Source organism: Cygnus atratus, chromosome 25 (genome assembly GCF_013377495.2).
Source record: "Cygnus atratus isolate AKBS03 ecotype Queensland, Australia chromosome 25, CAtr_DNAZoo_HiC_assembly, whole genome shotgun sequence".
Classification (NCBI taxonomy): domain Eukaryota; kingdom Metazoa; phylum Chordata; class Aves; order Anseriformes; family Anatidae; genus Cygnus; species Cygnus atratus.
Window position 1 is genome coordinate 1,286,493 of NC_066386.1, and position 20,339 is coordinate 1,306,831.

Here is a 20,339-nt window from a genome sequence, read left to right on the forward strand (position 1 = left end):
TTTATGGGGGGGTGGGCACAACCCCCGGTGCCGGTGCTGGGGGGCTCCGTGTGCTCCCCGCTCCCACGCGACTGGGGTCTCGCACCCGGGGGCTCCGAGTGTCCGGTTACCTCCCCCCCCCCCCACCCCCAACAAGCAGCTGTGGGGACCCCCCCTCGGCCTCATCCCCGTCCTCGGCACAGGAAATCCGTCCTCATGAATAGGGGCCGGGTGTCCCCCCCCCCCCACCTCCCTTTTACCCCCCCCCCCAAGCCGGGGTCCGGGGCCCCACGCCGCCGGCTGGGCCGCAGCTCGCCCGCCTAATCCCGGCTGCGGCTCTCGGGGGATTTGCAGCCGGCCCGCGCGCCCCGGCCCCATGAATGATTAACGCGGGCATTAAGGGGCCGCCGAGACCCCCCAGCGGGGCTGGGGGGGGCACCGGGGGGGGCCATGGGGGGGGGGGGGGCCATGAGCCCACCCTAGGGCAGCTGGTGCCGTGGGGCACCCCCTTGTAGGCCCCTGGGGGGGCTTTGTCCTGCTGATGGGGATTCAGCGGTGGTGGGTGGGGGGCTCAGGGCCTACCCCCGTGGTGTGCAGCCCCCCCCCCGTGGTGTGCAGCCCCCCCCGCCTCGGCACCCACTCCCCATCTGCCCGTTGCCATGGCGATGGCCGGTGGGAATCCTGCCGGTTTTTGGCTGGTTTTGGCGCAGCCGGGGAGGGGGCGGCTGCCGCTGGGTCCTGCCAACGCGGGTGGCTGCGGGCGGCCGCGGGCACAGCTGGGTGCGTGTGGGGGTGTCCGTGTGTGCACGGGGGGGCTGTGCACACCTGCACACGCACACGTGTATCCCTGCACGCGCAGGCACCCCCCTGCTTGTCTGCACCCAAGCTCACACGCATGTGCACAGAACCCCGTGTGCACCCAGGCGTGCACACCCTTAGCCCCCCGTTCACACCCCCTTGCACACACACACGCACACCCCACCTGGCTGCCCTGTGGCTGTTGCACGCCCACACACGCACCCCCCGCATTTGCACCCCCTGCGTGCACACCCCACGCCTTTGCACGCGGTGCTTGCACACCTTTGGAGCCTGCACTTTTGCAACCCTACCTGCACGGCCTGCTTGCACCCCCCCGTGTTTGCACCCCCCGTGTTTGCCCGCCCGTGTTTGCACACCAGGCACCGTGCAGATTTACACGCCCCCGAACTACATCTCCCAGCAGGCCCCGCGCCCCGCCGCGCCCCGCCGCCCAATCAGCGCGCGGCTTGCTGGCGGGCGCCAAGATGGCGGTGCCCAGGCGCTGAGGGAGGCGGGCGGCGGCCGGAGCGAGGCGCGGGGCTGCGGGCGGGGGCTGCGGGCCCGGCTCGGCCCCCCCCCGGCTTCCACCCCCGGTACCGGGTGTGGGACCCCCCCGGGATCCCCCCGGGACCCCCCCCCGGCGCCATGAAGGTGGTGAACCTGAAGCAGGCCCTGCTGCAGGCCTGGAAGGAGCGCTGGAGCGACTACCAGTGGGCCGTCAACATGCGGCGCTTCTTCCCCCGGGGGGCCACCTGGGACATCCTCAACCTGGCAGGTGGGGGGGGGCAGGCCCGGGGGGGCGGGGAAGGGGCTGGGGGGACGGGGACAGGGCTGGGGAAGGGACTGGGGGGACGGGGGAAGGGGCTGGGGGCTGGGGCAAGTGGGGTGGGGGCAGGCCTGGGGGGACGGGGGGAGGACGGGGAAGGGGCTGGGGGGATGGGGACAGGGATGGGGAAGGGGCTGGGGGCTGGGGCAAGTGGGGTGGGGGCAGGCCTGGGGGGACAGGGGGAGGACGGGGAAGGGGCTGGGGGGATGGGGACAGGGATGGGGAAGGGGCTGGGGGGACGGGGAAGGGGCTGGGGGGAGAGGGACAGGGATGGGGAAGGGGATGGGGGCAGGATGGGGGAGTGGGGGGGATGGGGGAAGGCTGGGGGGATGGGGAAAGGGGGGTGGGGGCGGGCTGGGGGGACCAGGGGATGGGGATGGGGACAGGGACTGGGATGGGGACGGGGACGGGGGCACCGTAATGGCCCGGCAGTGGGGGGCACGCAGTGGGGACACGGTGATGGGGACAGCAACGGGGGACACAGAGCAGTGGGCACGGCAATGGGGACACTGCAACGGTGTGGCACCGGGGACGTGGTAACGAGGACGTGGCAGCGGGGACAGCAACAGGGGACAAACAGCAATGGGCGTGGCAATGGGGACACCGCAACGGCACAGCAGCAGGGGACATGGCAATGGGGCACGGGAGTGGGCACAGCAACGGGGGGCACGTGGCAGTGGGGACAGCAACGGGGGACAGCAACGGCACAGCAATAGGGACACGCCGTGGGCGCACAGCAGTGGACGTGGCGATGGGGACCCCGCGGTGGCATGGCAGCAGGGGACATGTAGCAATACGCACAGCACCAGGGGACACATGGCAGCGGGCACAGCAACGGGGACGCCGCAGCGGCACAGCAGATGGGGACACGCAGCAGTGGGCACAGCGGCAGGGACACCCCACAACAGTCACACCCATACCCCCCACATCTGGGGTCACGCTGCCCGTCCCACACCACCCCCCTGCTGCACGCAGGGCTCTGGGCTCCGTGCCTCAGTTTCCCCCAGCGAGGGCGCAGGACGACCCCGCAGCCTCGCGGCTGCGCACGTCCCCAGGGGGGAGAGGTGCTGCCGAGGGGCCTGGCGCTGCCCCCACCCTCCCAAAGGCCCCTTCCCGCCCCCTCTTATCGGGATTTCTTTTCCCGTCCCTACTCAAGGACGTTTGCCCCAAGCCCTGCCAGCCGCCGGTGCCCGCTGCGCCGCGCGGTTTAAAGATTTGCCAGGGTTTTCTGCCGATTTTAGAAACTGGTCGCGAGCTTTGTTTTCCTGCGCAGGGGCGCGGGTTTGCGAGCCCGGGACGAACAAACCCCGAGCGCTGCCCGAGGCTCGCTGCGTTAAAGGCGAACGGCCCCGGCGCTCGCACCGAGCTGCTCCTCGCCCTGCTGGGGTGCAGGATCTTGCCCCAGTGGGCCTTTTTTTCCTCCCTCCGCCCTACTGGTATTTTTTTCTAGCAGGCGTGGGGCCCGGCTGTGGTTGTGGGGCAGCCCCGGGGGGTTTGGATTTGCTGGGTGCCAGCCCCTCCGCCCCTCAGCTTCCCACCGGCCGGTCGGCAATGATCAATCCCCGCAATTCCCAGAGAAATGGTTTTTTTTTTTTTCCTGGCCACCCTTCAGCACCTCTGCCGGGGAACGAGGCAGCCCGGGCCTCGTCGGGGAGGCTCGTTTGCCCACGATTCCCCCGTGGCGAGGACGGGGACGGATCCTGCTCTGCCGCGGGAGCGGCGCGGGGCTGGCAGGCTGCGGGCACGCGGGCAGCTGTCACCTCCCCCAGCCCACGGCGCCCCATCCCCCCCGGCTCGCGCCTTTCAGATTTTGACTCCAAAGGAAGAAAAACCTGGCACGGGTGGCCCGGATCACGGCCGTGCCCGGCAAATGCGCGCTGACACGCCTGCGGTGGGCACCAGCGTGTGGCCGGCTCGTGTTGGCGCTCCCCGAGCCGGCGGGGAGGGTTCGGCCGCCGGCAGCCTTCTGGCTCCGAGCTGCGATGCCTCCGGCCGCGTTTGCAGCCTTCCACCGGGACCCCGGGCGTCTCCCGCAGCCGGGACCCGGCTCGGTGCCACCTTTTTTTGGGGGGGGGCCGCCCGCCTCCCCCCTCCTGCGGCCGGGTGCCTTGACCTACTTCGAGCCCGTGCCCGCAGCCCGGGGCCTGCTTTTGGGAGGCGCTTCCTGCGCTCTGCCCCGCTTCAAGTGGTCGATTAAAGGCTTGGCTGAGCAGATGGGGCGGGCAGAGCCCCTCCAGCCTCCCCCGGCCGGCCGCCAGCCGTGCGGGGCCCATCCCGCCCAAACGGGGCCATTCGTGGTGTGCCCGGAGTCCAGCCCCCGGTAGCAGGGCAGGAGCCGCACGCTGGCGGCTGCCAGAGCCCCCCCGGGCAGGACGTGGGAGGAAGGGGAACGTGTTCGGAGAGCAGCCGGCGCTGGATCGGGCCCGGGGTGCCCGGGAGAGCTGAGTTGTTAGCAGGAGGCTGCCGGCGCTGCCTGGGTTATTCAGGAGAAAGCAGAAAGCTTGGGGATTCCTTTGATTTCAGGGCAGCGCTGCGCAGAGCTGCTGTGGGTAACGAGGTTTGGCCTTGCCACCTTTGCTGGGGGGTGAGAGCACAAACGAGGGCACGGTGCGTGTGTCCCCGTGCCGTGCGTCTGTCCCCGTGCCATGTGTGTCCCCGCGCCGTGCGCTGCCTGACCCGGGACCTCCTGGCCCCTCTCTTTGCTTGCAGAGGCCCTGCTGGAGCAGGCGATGATCGGGCCGTCGCCGAACCCACTCATCTTGTCCTACCTGAAATACGCTATCAGCTCGCAGGTAATCGCCCTTCCCGCGCCGCAGACGCCGCTGGCTGTCACCTCGCGGCCCCGGTTAGCAGGCAAAGAGCCCGGGGTGCAGGGTGGGTGGCGGGCAGACACCCCAAACGTCCCGTCTGCGCCTCGCAGGCATCGTGCCTTGCTGGGGCGGGGTGGAGGGGGGGCTCGGTGGGTGCCCTGGGCAGGGAGATTTCTGGAAATGGGCCCTGCCCGCTGCACGCAGGGTAGGGATCCTCGCCCCGAGAGCCTCCGCGCTCGCCGGAAGCCCCGCGCTTCCTTCGCGCGGCGTTTTAACGTCACCTGAAGTTTGTGTGAAACGAGGCGGCGCTCACCTCAAAGCGTCGGCTGGGATTTGTGCCGGGGCAGCGCCCCGGCCCCGTCCGCGGTGGCAGCGCCGGGGCCGTGCCCTGACCTCGCCGTTCCTCAGCGACGAGCGCCGCGTCCGCTGACAACGCCGCTCCACCGCGCCCGCTCGGGCTCTCTGCTTTGTTCCTAGATGGTGTCCTATTCCACGGTGCTGATGGCCATCAGCAAGGTACGGCTCCGCCAGCTGCTCCCCGAGGTTTTTCTCTTTACCCGAGACCCGCGGATCCATTTCCCGCCCCGCGACTCTCCCCGAATATAGGTCAAGTGTAAAATGACATCCTGCGCTGAGTCAGCAGCGCGCCAGCCCCGTCGTGGCCCGCTGGGGACAGCCCTGCCGGTGCTGCCGGGCACGGCCGCGCTCCGTGGGCTCAAAAACCTCGTCCCCGTGTCGTGCGGGGCGCCTGACGGGCTCCTGCCCCGCGGCACCTTTGTGTAAACCACACCTGGCTGCCGGGAGCGGCATCCCCCTGCGGCCGGCGGAGCCACGAGGCTGCTGCCTGCCTCCCGAGGTGCTGGGTGTCCCCGTGCCACTGCGAGGGGGACGAGGACACCGCAGAAACGCGGCTGCTCGGCGTTTGGGGCCGCTCAGTGGGCTGCGTCAGGTCCCCTGCCCTCCCTGGGCCTCATCAGAGCACCCCCAGGTCTGAAGGGAGAGTTACAGAAGGGGGGCGAATTTTCCTCCCCCCTCCTTGTGCTCACAGAGAGGAGCGAAGTGCCGGTGGCCGCGCGACGCCGGCGTCGTTTCGGGGCGCCGCACCCGGCAGCGATTTCGGGGAGCCCCTGGGCAGGGCCAGCGCCCCTCTCCGTGGCTCTCGGGGCGGCAGAGGCGGCGCACGGCCGGGCTCGGCGGCGGCGCTGCCCGTCGGAGAAGCGCTGACCTTGACAGCAGCGGCTTCCTCCTTCAGAGCAGCGTGGGCTCGGCGCAGGCCCGCGGGCCAGCTCCGGCCCGGCAGGGCGGCCCCATCTGCTCCGCCGAGCAGGCGGCAGCGGCGCTGCTGCCGTCCCCGCGGCCAGCCGGGCTGTCGGCGCTCGCTGCCAGCCCCGCCGAGCCGGGGGTGGGCGCGCGGGCTGGCACCGAGCCTCCGCCGCGTCAGCGGGGCCGCGAAACAGAGCTCCGGGCCCCCGCGGCGCCTCGCGGAGGGCTGCTCACAAACGCAGCCTGGTCCCCGCCGCCCCGCGCTCCCGTTGGTTTTTGCCACCCTGGATGGCTGCGACCCGGCCGAGGGACAGCCCTGACCCCGTTCTCGTTTGGGCGGGTGTCCCACGTCTGTCTTTTGGGAGTGCTGCAGCCCGGCACCCCCCTTCTTCCTCCTCACCCCCCCCTTCTGAAATCCCTCCTTGTTCCCTGCTGTAGTTCGACGACTTCTCCCGGGACCTGTGCGTCCAGTCGCTGCTGGAGATCATGGACATGTTCTGCGACCGCCTCAGGTACGGCGCGGCCCTGCCGTGGCCCCGCGGGCCCCCGGCCGATCACGGGGTGCCCACCCTGGCTCCGTTCCCCCTCCGGCTCCGTTCCCAAGCTGCCGACCCCCTCTGGCCGCCCCGGGCTGGGATGCCGTGCGAGTGCCAGCGTGGGCAGAGCAGGGGGGGGGGTCTGAAACCCCGCCGGCTTTGTGGGAAGCTGCAGAAACCCACCTATTTTGGGCTAAGGCCTCTGCCATGATATTCCTGCCCGGCTCAGGTCGGTACGGGTGGGTGTAAGCCCTGCAGCCCGAGGGTTTCTGTCCCCTCTCTGTTTTGTTTCTCTTGTGTGGCCTCGGCGGCTTCCCAGGGCCCCGGCTGCCAACGCTCGCAGTCCTGCCTGCGCTGCCCCAGGCGCTCCGTGCAGCTGCCTTGTTTTGCTTCGTGCTCTTCCGCTGGTGTCGCAGGGCCCAGGGGAGACCAGACAATTCAGGCCACAAAAACTTTTATAGAAAGCTGAGGAATCTTCCTGTTAACCCCTGACAGCCTCTTCTGGGAGGCCGGTGCGGAGAGCGTGCGGTGTGGGCGAGCGGGAGGAGGAAGGCTGAAGGTAGCAGCTCCTCAATTACATGAAATGAAGCAGCAGCAATGAATGTGCATCAGTCGCAGATGTTAACAAGGAGCTGTTGCTGGCCAACTGCAGAGCTGGCCGCTTAATCCGGTTCCTGCCTAATCTGATCCCCCGCTTAATTTGATCAAAACTTCTGGCCCCGATGATTTGTGCATCAGGAGGGGAAAGCGTTCGCCTCTCGAAACACATTGATCAGCGCTGAGCCTCTCTTAGCAAGATAATTTGATTAGAGGCTTGGAAAGTTTCCCTGCAGTTGAGTGGCCAGAGAGGAGCCTGCACCGGGCAGGCTGTTATTTCCCCTGGCGTGGGGGAGACGCTCGCGGGCTGAGCGGGTCGAGGTCTGCAGCAGGGGAGCCGGGAGGCAGCGGGCACGCCGGGCTGGGCGCGTGGGACGTGGTTTGGTTCCCCAGGGTGCCCCATTTCTGTGCCTTGGGCCCAGGGCGAGCACGGTTCCGTTTCTCTCCCCTTCCCAGCTGCCACGGCAAGGCAGAGGAGTGCATCGGGCTGTGCCGGGCGCTGCTGAGTGCCCTCATCTGGCTCCTGCACTGCGCTGCCTTCTACGCCGAGAAGGTGAAGGAGACGCTGGAGCAGGCGGCAGCCGAGAGCCAGCTGAAGATGTGTTTGGAGCGGCTGGAGAAAATGCTGGGCAGCACCAAGAACCGCGCCCTGATCCACATCGCCAAGCTGGAGGAGACGTGTACGTCGCTGCCCCGGGGCCACGTGCGGCCCGCGGCCGCCGCCAGGGCTCCTCCTGCTCGCGGCTGGCCCTGGGGAGCTGCCACCTCCCCTTCCCCCTGCCCAGCTCCTGCCGCATTGTCCCTGCGGCTCCGAGCCCCTCCGCCTCCCGGCCCTGTTGCTGTAACCGTCTCCTCCTTGGCTCCGTGCCACCCCCTGCCCCCTCCCCTGCGCGCTGCCCTTGGAAGAGGAGCAGAATTAATGCGAAGGCTGCGGGAGCCGTTCCCGGGCGCGCGGCGGGTCCTGAGCTCTGCCAGCCCGCCTGGCACAGCTCCGCGCCTCCGCTCGGTCCCCGTGCCTGGCCAAGAGGCCGTGCCAGGGAGCTGCTGGCCGGCACGCAGCCCCCCCCAGCCCGGGCGGGCAGAGGCGTGCGGGCTCCTGCCAGCGGGAGCCCTCTGTGCGTTCGAGCCAGGCTGCTGGCTTCTCGTCGTGTCCCTGTCCCCCTCCACCGAACGCCTGCCCTCCCTCCGCAGCCTCGTGGAGCACCGTGGAGCAGTCCCTCGTCAAGCTGGGGGAGAGCCTGAGCAGCCTCAGCAACTCCACCCTGCGGAGCCAGGCTGACGACTGCATCTCCCTCATCAAGAGGTAGCTTCGTGCTGCTGTCCTCGCGGGCTTGGAGGGTAAAAGGGGTCTGAGCCCTCCTCCTGCCTCTCTCCACGCTGGCTCCCTGCCTTCCTGTCCCTTTCCAGCTCGGGCTCCTGTGCTGGCGGTGGGCTGGGGCTGGTGAAAACCCTGGAGTAGGAAAGGGGGCAGGGACTGGTGACCTGCCACAAAGGAATCCCACAGGGCTCCTAGGGCCCCTCGCCACATCCCTCAGCTGCTCCAACGTGGGCAGAGCTGCTGTCCCCGGCCTGCGTGCCCCAGGAGGTGCTTCCAGGGCCTGAGGTGTGGCACGGGGGCTTGGACGTGTCCAAAAGCTCTTCTGCAGGGCAGGGGTGGCAAGCTGTCCTGCCCCAGAGAGATGTGGGACTGCAGAGGTCTGGGGCTTGGCTGGGAAGGGAGGATGGGACAGGAGGAGCAAGGATCCGTCCCTGCAAGGCTCCAGTAACCCTGCGTTGTCATCTCCCTCCCCCCAGCATCCCCACCATGCTCTCGGTTCACTCTGAGCAGCTGAACAAGACCGGCTTCCCCACCGTGCACGCCGTGGTGCTGCTGGAGGGCACCATGAACCTCACGGGAGAGACCCAGCCGCTGGTGGAGCAGCTGATGATGGTGAAGAGGATGCAGGTACAGTCGTGGCACCCCCGGTCCCGCTCAGGGTGGCCTGGGGGACGTGGAGCAGGGCCGTGCTGGGCGAGGAGGGGGCTGATCCCGGTCCGAGGACATGGGGGCAGCTGCGGGGAGTCGTGTGAGCCCATCAGCAGCTTTGCAGGGGGTGCAGGGCTTGGCTGCGGTTGGGGGAGTCGCGTTATTGTTCTCCCAGCACTTGGGGGGTCCTGTCCGTGTGCCCTGCAGCGCATCCCCTCCCCGCTCTTCGTGCTGGAGATCTGGAAGGCCTGCTTCGTGGGCCTCATCGAGTCCCCGGAGGGCACGGAGGAGCTCAAGTGGACAGCCTTCACCTTCCTGAAGGTAGGACGTAGCCCCAGGGGGCGCGTGGTGCCCCCAGCTCCTGCCTTTCCCTGCACACCCGGCCCTGCTCAGCGCCAAAGCCTGGCACAGCGATCAGTCCCGACCCACAGCGTGCCCCTTGGGGCCCCCACTCGCCCTGTCCGGACAGTATGAGATGGCTGAGCCTGCAGGCAGCCCTCCTGCAGCTCGCTTTTCAGCCCAGCCCCACTTTGTTTTGTCGAGTGGCTTTTCCTGGGACGTGGCGGGGGAAACGGGGGCCTTTGAAGGATGCCACAGCAAGGCTCCGGGCAGGCGCTCCCACGGCTCAGTGGCGGGCAGCCCCGCAGCACTCTGCTGCGCCTCTTGTCTGCGGACCAGACAAAAGGGATCTGCGTGTGATTCCAGGCCTGACACGTGCTCGGCCTGTGCTGTGCTCCTCCGCAGCCTGCCTGGCCGTGCCCTGCTGCTCCTCGTCCTGGTGGAAGGGCCCTGCAGAGGGGAGGTGGGGGGACAGAGCCCCCTGGGTGCACGGGCTGCTGGAGGAACGCTCCTTCCCCCAGGCTGGGAGGGCAGTCGTTGCTCGCAGGCGGGTTTTGCCCGTGCTGCTGAGAGGTCCTGGCTGCAGGAACGGGTCTGCCTCTCGGTCACATCACTCCCCCGTGTCTTTCAGATCCCCCAGGTCCTGGTGAAACTCAAGAAGTATCCCCAGGGGGACAAGGTGAGGCTCAGGGGACCTTGGAGGTGTTCGCAGCGTCGTGTGCGAGCGGACGGTGCTTGTGCTGATGGTGCTGGGGCCCGGCCAAAGCCGGGCGAGGGTGGCTGGGGTGGGGAACGGGCTGAGCCCCACCGGACGGGGCAGCGTGGGAGGGAAAGGCAGGCTGGTGCCAGCACCGCTGGGAGCTGAGCGCTCGCCTTTGTGCGCGGCAGGATTTCACCGAGGATGTGAACTGCGCCTTCGAGTTCCTGCTGAAGCTGACCCCGCTGCTGGACACGGCCGATCAGCGATGCAAGTGAGTGCTCGCGTGCCCCGGGCTCGCCGGCAGCACCGTGAGCCCGTGGCCGGCCTGTGCTTCCCCCCCCACCCGCCCCCAGCATCGCTGCGGGGAGCTGCGGTCTGGGCTGCTGGGGCAGCTCCGTGCAAGGCTTTTCCTAGTGTAAGACAAAACGCTCGATTTCTGGTCGGGTTCCTTCTTCCCGAGGCTGCGGCGCTGCCAAATGAGCAAGGCAGCAAGTGTCTGACAGCTGATTCACGCGCTGGTGATGCTTTGTGATGTCTGGAGCTGCTTCCAGCCCTGCAGCCCCCTCAGAGGGCTGGGAGCAGAGGCAGGAGGACAGCTCATGACTTCTGACTGCTCGCTGTGTCCAGGAGGCTCCAGTCCTGGTTTTCAAAGGATTGCCCGGCTCTGTCCTGCCCTTTGGGGGTGGCAGGGAGGTCTGGCACCGCTGCTCTGCCCCCCCTGCCCCGTGTCCCTGCCAGGGCAGTGGGAATGCCGTCCCTCAGGCTAGCGCTCTCCTCTCGTCTCTCTTCCAGCTGCAACTGCATGAGTCTGCTCCTGCAGGAGTGCAGCAAGCAGGGGCTGCTCTCGGAGGCCAACATGACCAACCTGATCGACAAACGGTAGGGCCCCCTCCAGAGCCCGGGCGACCAAGCAGGGTTTTGGGGTCCCTCGTCTCACCGCCCTCCTCGCGGGGAGCAGGAAGGACCGGCTGCGGCGCTGCTGGCTGCCCTGCAGCCCAGCACCCTGGCCTGGAGGGGGCTGAGGCTTTGCTTTCGGTGCCAGACGGCGCGGGGCAGAGCCTGTCATCTCCGAGTGGCAGCCGGTGCCGCCCTGAGGCGGTGGGAGGAGAAGGGCAGTGACACCCCCCTGCTCAGCGCCCCTCTTTGTGGGTCCCCAGGATGGCGGACAGGGAACACGCCCCGCACCTGAAATCGGCAGAGAACGCCAACATCCAGCCCAACCCCAGGCTCATCCTGAGGGCCGAGCCGACCGTCACCAACATCCTGAAGGTGCGTCCCCTCCTGTCTCGGTGCTGGCCGCGCCGGCCTCCACCCAGAGCCTGCTTCCAGCAGCACCTCCAGGCAGCCGGGGTGGTCGGGAGGCGCCCGCTCCCGCCCTGTGCCGGGCTGGAGGAATCGCTCCCAGCCTTGTCGCAGTCCCTGCCGTGCCGGCTGGAGCTCTGGAGCTCCCCTCCTCCTTCCCTGGAAGCTGGAGGAGCCGTCAGGCAGCACGACGCAGTCGGTGGTGCCAGCAGCCTGAGCCCAGCCCGCTCTGCCCGTTCTCCCAGCCGCTCCCCCGCGTGCATTTCCCCCCGTCCCCGGGGACTCCCCCCGTCCCTGCGTCACTCCTGCTGCTGCATTCGCTCCTGAAGACATTTTGCTGCTGGTTGTGCTGCCCCTGCCTGCTGCAGCTCTCCTCTGTGCGGGAGCTGGCGTGCCCCACAGAGCCTGGGGCGCCTGGGGTCCCCCCCAGCCCTGCGAGCCCTGCAGGTCCCTGCTCACGGAGGCCTCACGGGATGGCTCTGGCAGCCGATCAGCTCCGCCCCAGTGGCTGGAGTTGTATTGCTGCTCTGTAACTTGCCTTCCTCGTGATTTCTTTCCTCCTTTTTTCTTCTTTTTCTGTAGACCATGGATGCGGATCACTCCAAATCCCCCGAGGGCTTGCTGGGGGTCCTGGGTCACATGCTGTCTGGGAAGAGCCTGGACCTGCTGCTGGCGGCGGCAGCAGCAACAGGAAAGCTGAAATCCTTCGCTCGGAAGTTCATCAAGTGAGTGTCCACCTGGATGACGCCGTCCCCGAGGGCTGGGGTGAGCGGGCAGCCCCCAGCCTCTGCCCCAGAGCCGCGTGCCTCGGCCGTGCTGCCCTTTCTCCGCTCCGTGTCCCAGTTCCCTCCACTCTTGAGGCTGGATCTGCCTCTGGCCCAGGTTCTGATCCAGTGGAGCCCTGGGGTTTTGGGGAAGCCGTCCCCACAGCACTCCCTCTCCTTTGTAAACGGGGCATGGTATCGAAGTCAGGCTGGTTTGAGGCTTGGGTGAGAGCTGGAAGCTGCAGCACAGCCCCAGCTCCAAGGCGCTGCTGCGTGCGTGCCCGCGGTCCCCAGGCGCCCGTGTCCTGGTTAGAGCACACGCACCAGCACGCGTGGCGCTGCGTGACGCCCCCTCGCCCGCCGAGGGGGGCAGCTCGAGCAGCACCAGCCCGGCTGGGTGCACGGCACCACTGCAGAGCGCGGCCTGGCCTGGCCGTGGTCACTACATCTGGGGTCCCTGCCTGTCCGGGGGATGGGGAGAGGGCTGATTCACGCGATGCTAACGATGCTAGGGATGGTAACGATGCTAACGCCTCACTGCGGCTCTCTCTGCCCCCTCCAGGCTGAACGAATTCACCAAGCACATCAGCGGAGAAGGCTGTAAGTGCGTGCGCATCCATCTGCGGGGTGGCGCGAGCTCTGCTTCCCCCGCTGCCGCGTGCTGGGACACCGGGGGGGCCCACGGGGTCCCCGACGAGTTAAACTGGGGCTGGCTGCGGTGCCAGGGCGAGCTGAGCTGTGCCGGGGCAGCGAGGGGCTGCCGGCAGGGAGCACGGCACAGCCACGTGGCCGGGTGCCAGAGGGGATCCGGGCTCCTGCTGCCCTTTGGGTCTCACACCCGGCACCCGCGTGTCCGTCCCCAAAGCAGGGTGCTCCCCGCTGGCGGGGAAGGAGCTCCCTCATCCCCAGCCCCTGGGGCCCCTCGGGGCCGGCCCTGCCCCAGCTCCTTCCCTGGAAGGGGTGATGTGTCAGCACGGCGCCTGAGATAAGGACTCTGACTGCGTTTGCGTGTGATTAAACATGTTGAGTGCTCTGACCTTCCACAGCACCGAGGGAGCCCGGGGTTGGGCCGGGGCTGCCAAATGGAGGTCAAAGCTGTTCTGGGAGCTTGAGCTGGGGCAGGCAGGGGTAAGGGGAGCACCTGGCATGTCCCCTCGAGCCCTCATCGACACACAAACGCCTGAGGGTTAGAAAAGCACCCCGGAGGAGGCAGGGCCCCGGCCCCCAAGCTCGCAGTGCCGCCTGTCTGCCTCCCTGCGCTGCGTGAGGTCCCTGAGGTCTTTGTTTCTCCTCCCCCAGCCAAGGGAGCCTCGGTCCGGGCCCTGCTGTTCGACATCTCTTTCCTCATGCTGTGCCACGTGGCCCAGACCTACGGCTCGGAGGTAAGCGCCCTGCACCCCTGGGGAGTGGGGCTGGGGAGGCAGCGGCGGGGCTCTGACCTTGCGAGAGCGGCAGCCTCTGTCCTGCAGCATCCAGCCTCCTCTAGCGGCCGTGCCATTGTCCCCAGTGCCCTGTCACCGTCCCCACGTCCTGCAGCTGCCCCTCAGGCAGCGCCCCGCTGTGTGCGGGTGAAGTGCCCGGCGCGATTCCCCCGGGGCAGCCAGAAATCAGCCTGTGTGAAGTGATGGAACGGGGGTGTCGGCATTTCCGAGGACTTTCATTTGTGCCCCCCCCCCCCCCTTTTCGATACCACGGTGTGGGAACGTTGCTGCCGCACCCTCTCCGGGTAGGCTCTGATCTCCCCGGCCTTTTCCCAGCCTTGCCCCTCTGACCCCGCACGGTTTGGCTCTGGCTGCCCGGGGCGGGGGGAGCCCGAGCTGACCGTCAGCCCTCCCCTGGCAGAGGAGGAACTCGCAGCCTCCCTCAGGAAACGTAACTTTGGTTGCGTGAAAATTTTCCCCGTTTCGACATCTGTGTGTGCTGAGAGGTGAAACGATACCGAAACACCAGGAACGTGGAGAAGGGAGGGAAAAATCAGCGGGGGGGGGGGGGCTGCCCGGCCAGCCCCGGGGAGCGGAGAGGGGGAGTCCTGGCTGGAGGCAGCCCGCAGCGGATGTGCCCGGGGCTCTCTGCTGAGGTCTCAGCCCCCGGCCCAGCCCGGAGCGACTTTCCTGACCAGCTGCTGCCGAACAGATGTGCAAAGCTTTTGTCAAAAATAGCGTCCCTTGGGTGTCGGGGGGCTGGAGGGAGGAAGCGGCGTACGGGATTCCCAGCTCGTGTCCCCCTTGGGAGCGCTCGCAGCTGGCTGCCAGCTGGGCCGCGCATCCCGGAGCCGTGGGGCAGCCGACCCCAGTGCTGGGGAGCCCGAGCAGAGCTCGGGGGGTGGGGGACGAGCGGCCTGTGCTCTGCAGGGCACGGTGACCCTGCTGCCACGTTCACAGCCCCTCGGGACCGGCCCTGTGCTGGCATCTCCCCGGGGGACACTGCTGGCGATGGGCCGTGGTGCCGGCAGAGTCCCGTGCAGAAGGGGCAAAGCGCAGCCTGCAGACTGGAAACCAGTGCTGCGCTGGTGCTGACCAGTGCCTGCCTCTCTGCAGCCATGGGGCTGTGCTGGTTCCCCAGCCACGAGCTCCCCGGGCTGGGGGATCCTCCCCAGGGTGGGGGTCTCCAGGCGGGGTCCCTGCAGGGCACGGGGCAGACCCAAGGCCGGTTCCCTTCCAGGTGATCCTGTCGGAGTCGAGCCCGGCGGGCGAGGTGCCCTTCTTCGAGACCTGGATGCTGACCTGTATGCCCGAGGAGGGCAAGATCCTCAACCCCGACCACCCCTGCTTCTGCCCCGACTCCACCAAGGTGGAATCCCTGGTCGCCCTCCTCAACAACTCCTCCGAGATGAAGCTGGTGTAAGGGCTCAGCGTGCGGGCAGGCGCCGGGAGGGGAGCAGCCGCTTTGGGCAGGTACCTGACCCCTCTGCCTCTCTCCCCGGCAGGCAGATGAAGTGGCACGAGGCGTGTCTGAGCATCTCGGCCGCCATCCTGGAGATCCTCAACGCCTGGGAGAACGGCGTGCTCACCTTCGAGTCCATCCAGGTGGGGCTGGTGGGAGGGGGTGCAGGGCAGAGCGGAGCACCGGCTCTGCGCCCCGAGGAGGGCTTAGTTTTGGGCAGGGCAGAGTTCCCCTGTCCTCCTGCCCTCGGTGCTGCTGCAGTCACTGCAGAGCTCACTGTCTAATTCGTGGCTTGCGTGGGGAACTGGTGTGGCCCTTTGACATCGCCCCTTTGGGGGCTGTGGGGTTGGCAGGGGCAGATTCACCCCACGGAGAGAAAAAGGCTTGGACTCTGCCCTGGGCGGTGATGTGCAGGCTTCACCCCAGCATCCCCACGTCTGTGCCATCCCCCTCCGCTCCCATCTCCTGCAGAAAATCACGGACAACATCAAGGGGAAGGTGTGCAGCATGGCGGTGTGTGCGGTGGCCTGGCTGGTGGCCCACGTCCGCATGCTGGGCTTGGACGAGCGGGAGAAGTCTCTGCAGATGATCCGGCAGCTGGCCACCCCGCTGTACGGCGAGAACACGCTGCAGTTCTACAACGAGCGGTGAGCCTGGCTCGCAGCACGCCCCGTGCTGGCCCCGTGCTGTCCCTTCCCCTCCCTTTGCTTCCCGGAGCCCGCCTGATCCTGTCTCTCTCTCTCGGCCACAGTGTGGTGATCATGAGCTCCATCCTGGAGCACATGTGCGCGGACGTCCTGCAGCAGACGGCCACGCAGATCAAGTTCCCCTCCACGGGCATGGACACCATCCCCTACTGGAACCTGCTGCCCCCCAAGAAGCCCATCAAGGAGGTGCTGACCAGCATGTTCACCAAGGTGCTGGAGAAGGGCTGGGTTGACAGCCGCTCCATCCACATCTTCGACACCCTGCTGCACATGGGGGGCGTCTACTGGTTCTGCAACAACCTGGTCAAGGTATGGGGTGCAGGAGGGAGGTGGCCGTGACCTCCAGCGCTGCGGTTGGGTGTCCAGCCCAGGACTGCTGGGTCTTGCCTGTGCTCTGGTGGCAGTTCTGAGCGCAGGAGATGAGCGGGGAAGGGTCCAGCCGTACCCCCTGCCCCCTACAGCCCTGCCCCGTGCCTCGCAGGAGCTGCTGAAGGAGACGCGGAAGGAGCACACGCTGCGGGCCGTGGAGCTGCTGTACGCCATCTTCTGCCTGGACATGCAGCAGCTGACGCTGACCCTGCTGGGCCACATCCTGCCCAACCTGCTCACGGACTCCTCCAAGTGGCACACCCTCATGGACCCGCCGGGGAAGGCACTGGCCAAGTAAGCCCTGGTCCTGTGCTCAGTCCCCCTTGGGGTGCGTGGGCCTGTTTGTGGGGACGGGGAGATGCTCCGTGCTGGGACAGGGGGCTGGGCTGTCCTGTGTGGGACCCTGTGTGTGGACCCAATTCCCACTCTGGCCCCAACACAGGGCTGGCAGGAGCTGCTGGCCCCCACCACCACCCGTGTGGGATGGTGGCAGCTCTGCAGCACCCCTGCTCTGTCCCCAGGCTCTCCGTGTGGTGCGCCCTGAGCTCCTACTCCTCCCACAACAAGGGCCAGGCGTCCAGCAGGCAGAAGAAGAGGCACCGGGAGGATATCGAGGTGCGTCCGACACGGAGCGGGGTTTGCCTGGAGGCGCTCTGTGCCCAAGGATGGGAGCTGGCTGGGAGGTGACAGCGGCAGGAGGAGGGAGTCGCTGGGACCGGGCTCCCCACCCAGGTCCGCTGGGCTGTCTGAGGTTTGGTCCCTCGACCTCGGGATGCAGGGTTTTCCCTTCCCTTTTCTGGGAAAGGGGGGATCGTAACGAGGTGCTCCGTACGGGGCTGGCCCGGGCTGAGTCACTCGGGGTGAACTGAGAGCGCAGTCCTGCAGGGCCCGGGGGGGTTATGGGCCCCGCAGAGGGGCTGCTGGGGCTGACCCCCCTCTGTCCCCCAGGACTACATCAGCCTGTTCCCGCTGGATGACACGCAGCCCTCCAAGCTCATGCGCCTGCTGAGCTCCAACGAGGAAGACTCCAACATCCTCTCCAGCCCCAGTAAGTGCAGGCGGGGAAGGCTGCTCCCGGGGAAGGCTCCGTGCTGCCCCGCCGCTCGTTTCTGGGTGTGAGACGTGCTTGGGCGCAGAAACACTTCCCAAGCGGGCCAAGTGCTCTTGAAGGTAGCAGGGGGGCTCCCTGCTCCCCTCTCCACCTTTCCAGAGCCTTGTGCCGGTGCCACGTGCGCTGCCAGCAGACGGGCAGCGTGCCTGACAGTCCCTTTGCTGCCAGGACGCACCCGCAGCAGCGTTTGACGTAACACAGGGTATTTTGAGAAGACTCAGAGCGCTCAAGTGTGTTATGTTGGGTTCCCGTGGAGCTTTTGCTCCAAAAGGTCAAGCTTCTGACTTCTCTGATGACAACAGCTTAGGAAAGGTGATGAGGTTACACCTTCCCTCCGTAACGGTGCCACCTAACCCCGTGCCGGACACGTGAGGGGCTCGGGGAGGTTTTTGTTCGAGCCCTGTCACCCCTGGCCAGCCTGTGTGGGACCAGAGACCCCGATGTCACCATCCCAGCAAGGGCGGCGAGAGGTGACGTTTCTGTTTGTGGCTAAATCCTGAAATTCCACTGTTATTAACAAGGCGGCGAGCGGAGCCGATGAGTCCCTGCAGTCACGTCTCCGCGTCCCCGAGCGTGGCGCTGCGGGTTGCGACAGCCCCGGCAGGACGTGCGCCGGGGGGACCCGCGCCCTCCTGCCCGCGGGCCGCACGCAGCGAGCGGCCGTGTCCGAGTCCCGGCAGTGCGTCAGGATGCTCCCTGGTCATTGTTTCCCCCCGACGCCCTGATCCCAGCCCGCTCTTTGTTTGCCAGTTTTCAACACAGTGATAACCTGTGGTTTTTGTTGGTTTCGCTGCTGTTGAAATGCGGGCTTTCCCCTTTATATCACTATCTTTTTTTAACTTTTTGGTGCAGTTCCACCTCTTCCCAGTGACATTCAGGACTTTTTTCGGGCTGTTTGCTGTAGCGATGTGGAAATCCTGCTTCCTGCAGCAGCCACACAACTCGTGATTCCATGAGAAAAGTGGGGGAGGGCTTTCTTTTTTCGGTGAGCATCCTCAGAGCATCCCACTGTGGGTCCTGCTGGCTTTGTCAGCAGCTGCATTTCAGGGCCGGCGCAGGATCCTGAGCCTCCCAGCCCGCTGCAGGAGGTGGCACCAAGCAGGGGGACCCAGCGGTGCCTCTCAGCGCGGGTCACGCAGATCCCCTTGGCATGCCCAGGATGTGCTGCTAGTCCATCGGTCACGCCTTGGCTCTCTGTTAGCTAAATTCTGCCCCGAGAGCGAGCTTCCAGCGCCGCCGTGCAGCTGTTGAACATCTGGCTCGCTCCACCCAGCTGGCAGCACGCACGGGACGGATAGCGCCGGCGTTGCGTGGCCGGGGCAGCGCGCCGCTCGCCTCTCCCGAGCGTGACATTGCGTTACTCCGCTCGTGCCTCGGTGAAGCGTCAGGATCGAGTCACTGCTGCGATGACACCCCGGCGGGGAGCAGCGGGGAGGCACACTCACACTCGCACAGTCACACTCGCGGAGCCTCGCTCACGCTCGCCCCTCGGGGATGTCATTGAACTTGGTCAGACTCGGAACGAATGCGACTTGTGCAAGAGCGAGGCCCGGTGACACATCCCGGGATGCGAGGCCCCCCCTGGGCTGCTGCGCTCCGTCACGCCTGGGGCTGGCGTGTGTGGGCAAGCGCTCGGGTAGAGCGGGACGGCATTGGAGCCCGTCAGCCTGCTGCGCATCCCCGGGGTGCCCAAACAGCAGGGGCTGCTCGTTAAGCGTGGAGGGCACCAAGCACCGTGCTCCCAACCTCCCCTTCTTGGGAGATGGCTCGGAGCAGAGCCCGGAGGCTGGGAGCTCTCGAGGACTCAGCGCTGGCTGCGGAGGGCACCTTGGCACGGCTGAGAACTGTTCCGGCCTCCCCCCAGCCTGACGCGCGTTCTCCTCCCCAACAGATCGCTCGATGAGCACCTCGCTGTCCGCCTCCCAGCTCCACACCGTCAGCATGAGGGACCCCCTGAACAGGGTGCTAGGTAATGGCGGGGCCGGATCCTGCCCGCGGGGCCTGGCTGCGGGGTGGGGTCCTGCCGTGCCGAGACACCGGCGGGGACCTGTCCCCAGGGGCACCCTGCACAGGGGGCTCGGGCCACCCCAGCCGTGTCCCTGGCCTCCCTGAGCCCACGCAGCCTCTGATATTTATTTCCCTGTCTCCACAGCAAACCTCTTCCTGCTCATCTCCTCCATCCTGGGGGCCAAGACGGCCGGCACCCACACCCAGTTTGTGCAGTGGTTCATGGAGGAGTGCGTGGACTGCCTGGAGCAGGGCAGCCGCGGCAGCATCCTCCAGTTCATGCCTTTCACCATGGTGAGTCCCACCCCAGGGGTGCTTCTCCCCGCCCGCAGGGTGCTCGGGTGCTGCCCCACCGGACAGGCGGGCACGTTCAGGGCATGGGGAGAGCACTGGGGGTAGCTCGAGGTGCTGGTTTGAGCAGACGAGGCTCTGCTCTTCATTCTCCCCCCCCCTTTCCCTGCTCCCATGGCTCCATGCTTGGTGCTGACAGACCAGGGACCGGCTCCAGCTCTGTCCCCAGCTCCCAGCAGCCCTGGGCTCTGCCTGCACCCGGGGACAACCCAGCCTTGGCTCCGGGGGAAGCGGGAGGGCGACAGTGATTTAAGCTTTGGGTTCGCATGAGCGTGCAATCCCCAGCCTGCTCGGCCAGCCCTGGGGCTCTGGCGTGAGCCCAGCCACCTGCCTCTCGTCTCTGCCGTGCTGCCCTGAGCCAGCTGTGTTCCTCCTCTCTCCCCGCAGGTTTCAGAACTGGTGAAAGTGTCCACCATGTCGAGCCCCAAGATCGTCCTGGCCATCACGGATCTCAGCCTGCCCCTGGGGCGTCGCGTCGCTGCCAAGGCCATCGCCGCGCTGTGAGCGGGGCCTGTCCCTTGTGCCCGCACGGGAGGGGAGGCAGCAGGGCAGCTGCTGGGAAACCCACGGGGCTGGGACACCCAGAACAGTCCCTCCGTCACCGCAGGCTTGGCTTGGCACTGCCCGGCTTGGAGGCAGAGCTGGCACAGCAGGGACTGCCGTGGCACCAGGGGCTTCCCTCCGTGTTCGGCCTCCTCGTGCTGGGCTTTCAGATGGAGACAAACCCACTGCTTTTTTTTTTCCCCGTTTTCTAATTCATTCAGTCCTTTTGTAGAATCAGGCTTTGCCTCGTTTCTCACTGGTTTTCTGACAGTTTTCTGATCCTGAAGGGGGGCAGAGGCTGAGGCAGGACCTCGCCAGAGGGAGGGCAGAGCAAGTGGTTGATGCGCTGGGAGATCGTGCTCCCTCTTTCCTTAACCCCGGCTGAGAGCTGAGGTCAGCTCTGAACCGAACACAGCTTTAGCAGCGCACAGCAGCCGTCAGGCTCATCACTGTGCCTGGGGCACAGACCTGGGGAGGGGGCAAGTGAT

General features: G+C 67.2%; 1 protein-coding gene across 2 annotated transcripts; it reads left to right on the top strand.

Moving 5' to 3' along the window:
- The first annotated feature begins 1,258 nt into the window (after window positions 1-1,258).
- On the top strand, window positions 1,259-20,089 carry MED24 (mediator complex subunit 24). Of its 2 annotated transcripts, XM_035572070.2 has the most exons (25): window positions 1,259-1,552; window positions 4,313-4,395; window positions 4,891-4,929; window positions 6,115-6,188; window positions 7,266-7,489; window positions 8,001-8,112; window positions 8,604-8,754; window positions 8,983-9,096; window positions 9,746-9,793; window positions 10,003-10,085; window positions 10,607-10,693; window positions 10,972-11,083; window positions 11,699-11,841; window positions 12,443-12,480; window positions 13,180-13,262; window positions 14,542-14,720; window positions 14,807-14,906; window positions 15,235-15,410; window positions 15,515-15,779; window positions 15,952-16,133; window positions 16,361-16,454; window positions 16,788-16,887; window positions 18,842-18,919; window positions 19,103-19,251; window positions 19,696-20,089. In XM_035572070.2, exons 1-25 carry the CDS (start codon window positions 1,423-1,425, stop codon window positions 19,810-19,812), a joined length of 2,961 nt encoding a protein of 986 aa, XP_035427963.1. In that variant the 5' UTR covers window positions 1,259-1,422; the 3' UTR covers window positions 19,813-20,089. The 2 variants fall into 2 exon arrangements, with proteins under 2 accessions (XP_035427963.1, XP_050571519.1); XM_050715562.1 differs by lacking the exons at window positions 1,259-1,552; window positions 4,313-4,395 and having other exon boundaries at window positions 4,920-5,019.
- The last annotated feature ends 250 nt before the right edge of the window (window positions 20,090-20,339 follow it).

What these genes read in the sequence shown, in the direction of transcription:
- MED24 (XM_035572070.2), top strand. Translation starts at nt 1,423, where the DNA reads ATGAAGGTGGTGAACCTGAAGCAGGCCCTGCTGCAGGCCTGGAAGGAG. An exon ending in TGCATCTCCCTCATCAAGAG is followed by an intron (nt 8,113 to 8,603) that starts GTAGCTTCGTGC and finishes CCCTCCCCCCAG; the next exon opens with CATCCCCACCATGCTCTCGG. An exon ending in CAACATCCTCTCCAGCCCCA is followed by an intron (nt 16,888 to 18,841) that starts GTAAGTGCAGGC and finishes CCTCCCCAACAG; the next exon opens with ATCGCTCGATGAGCACCTCG.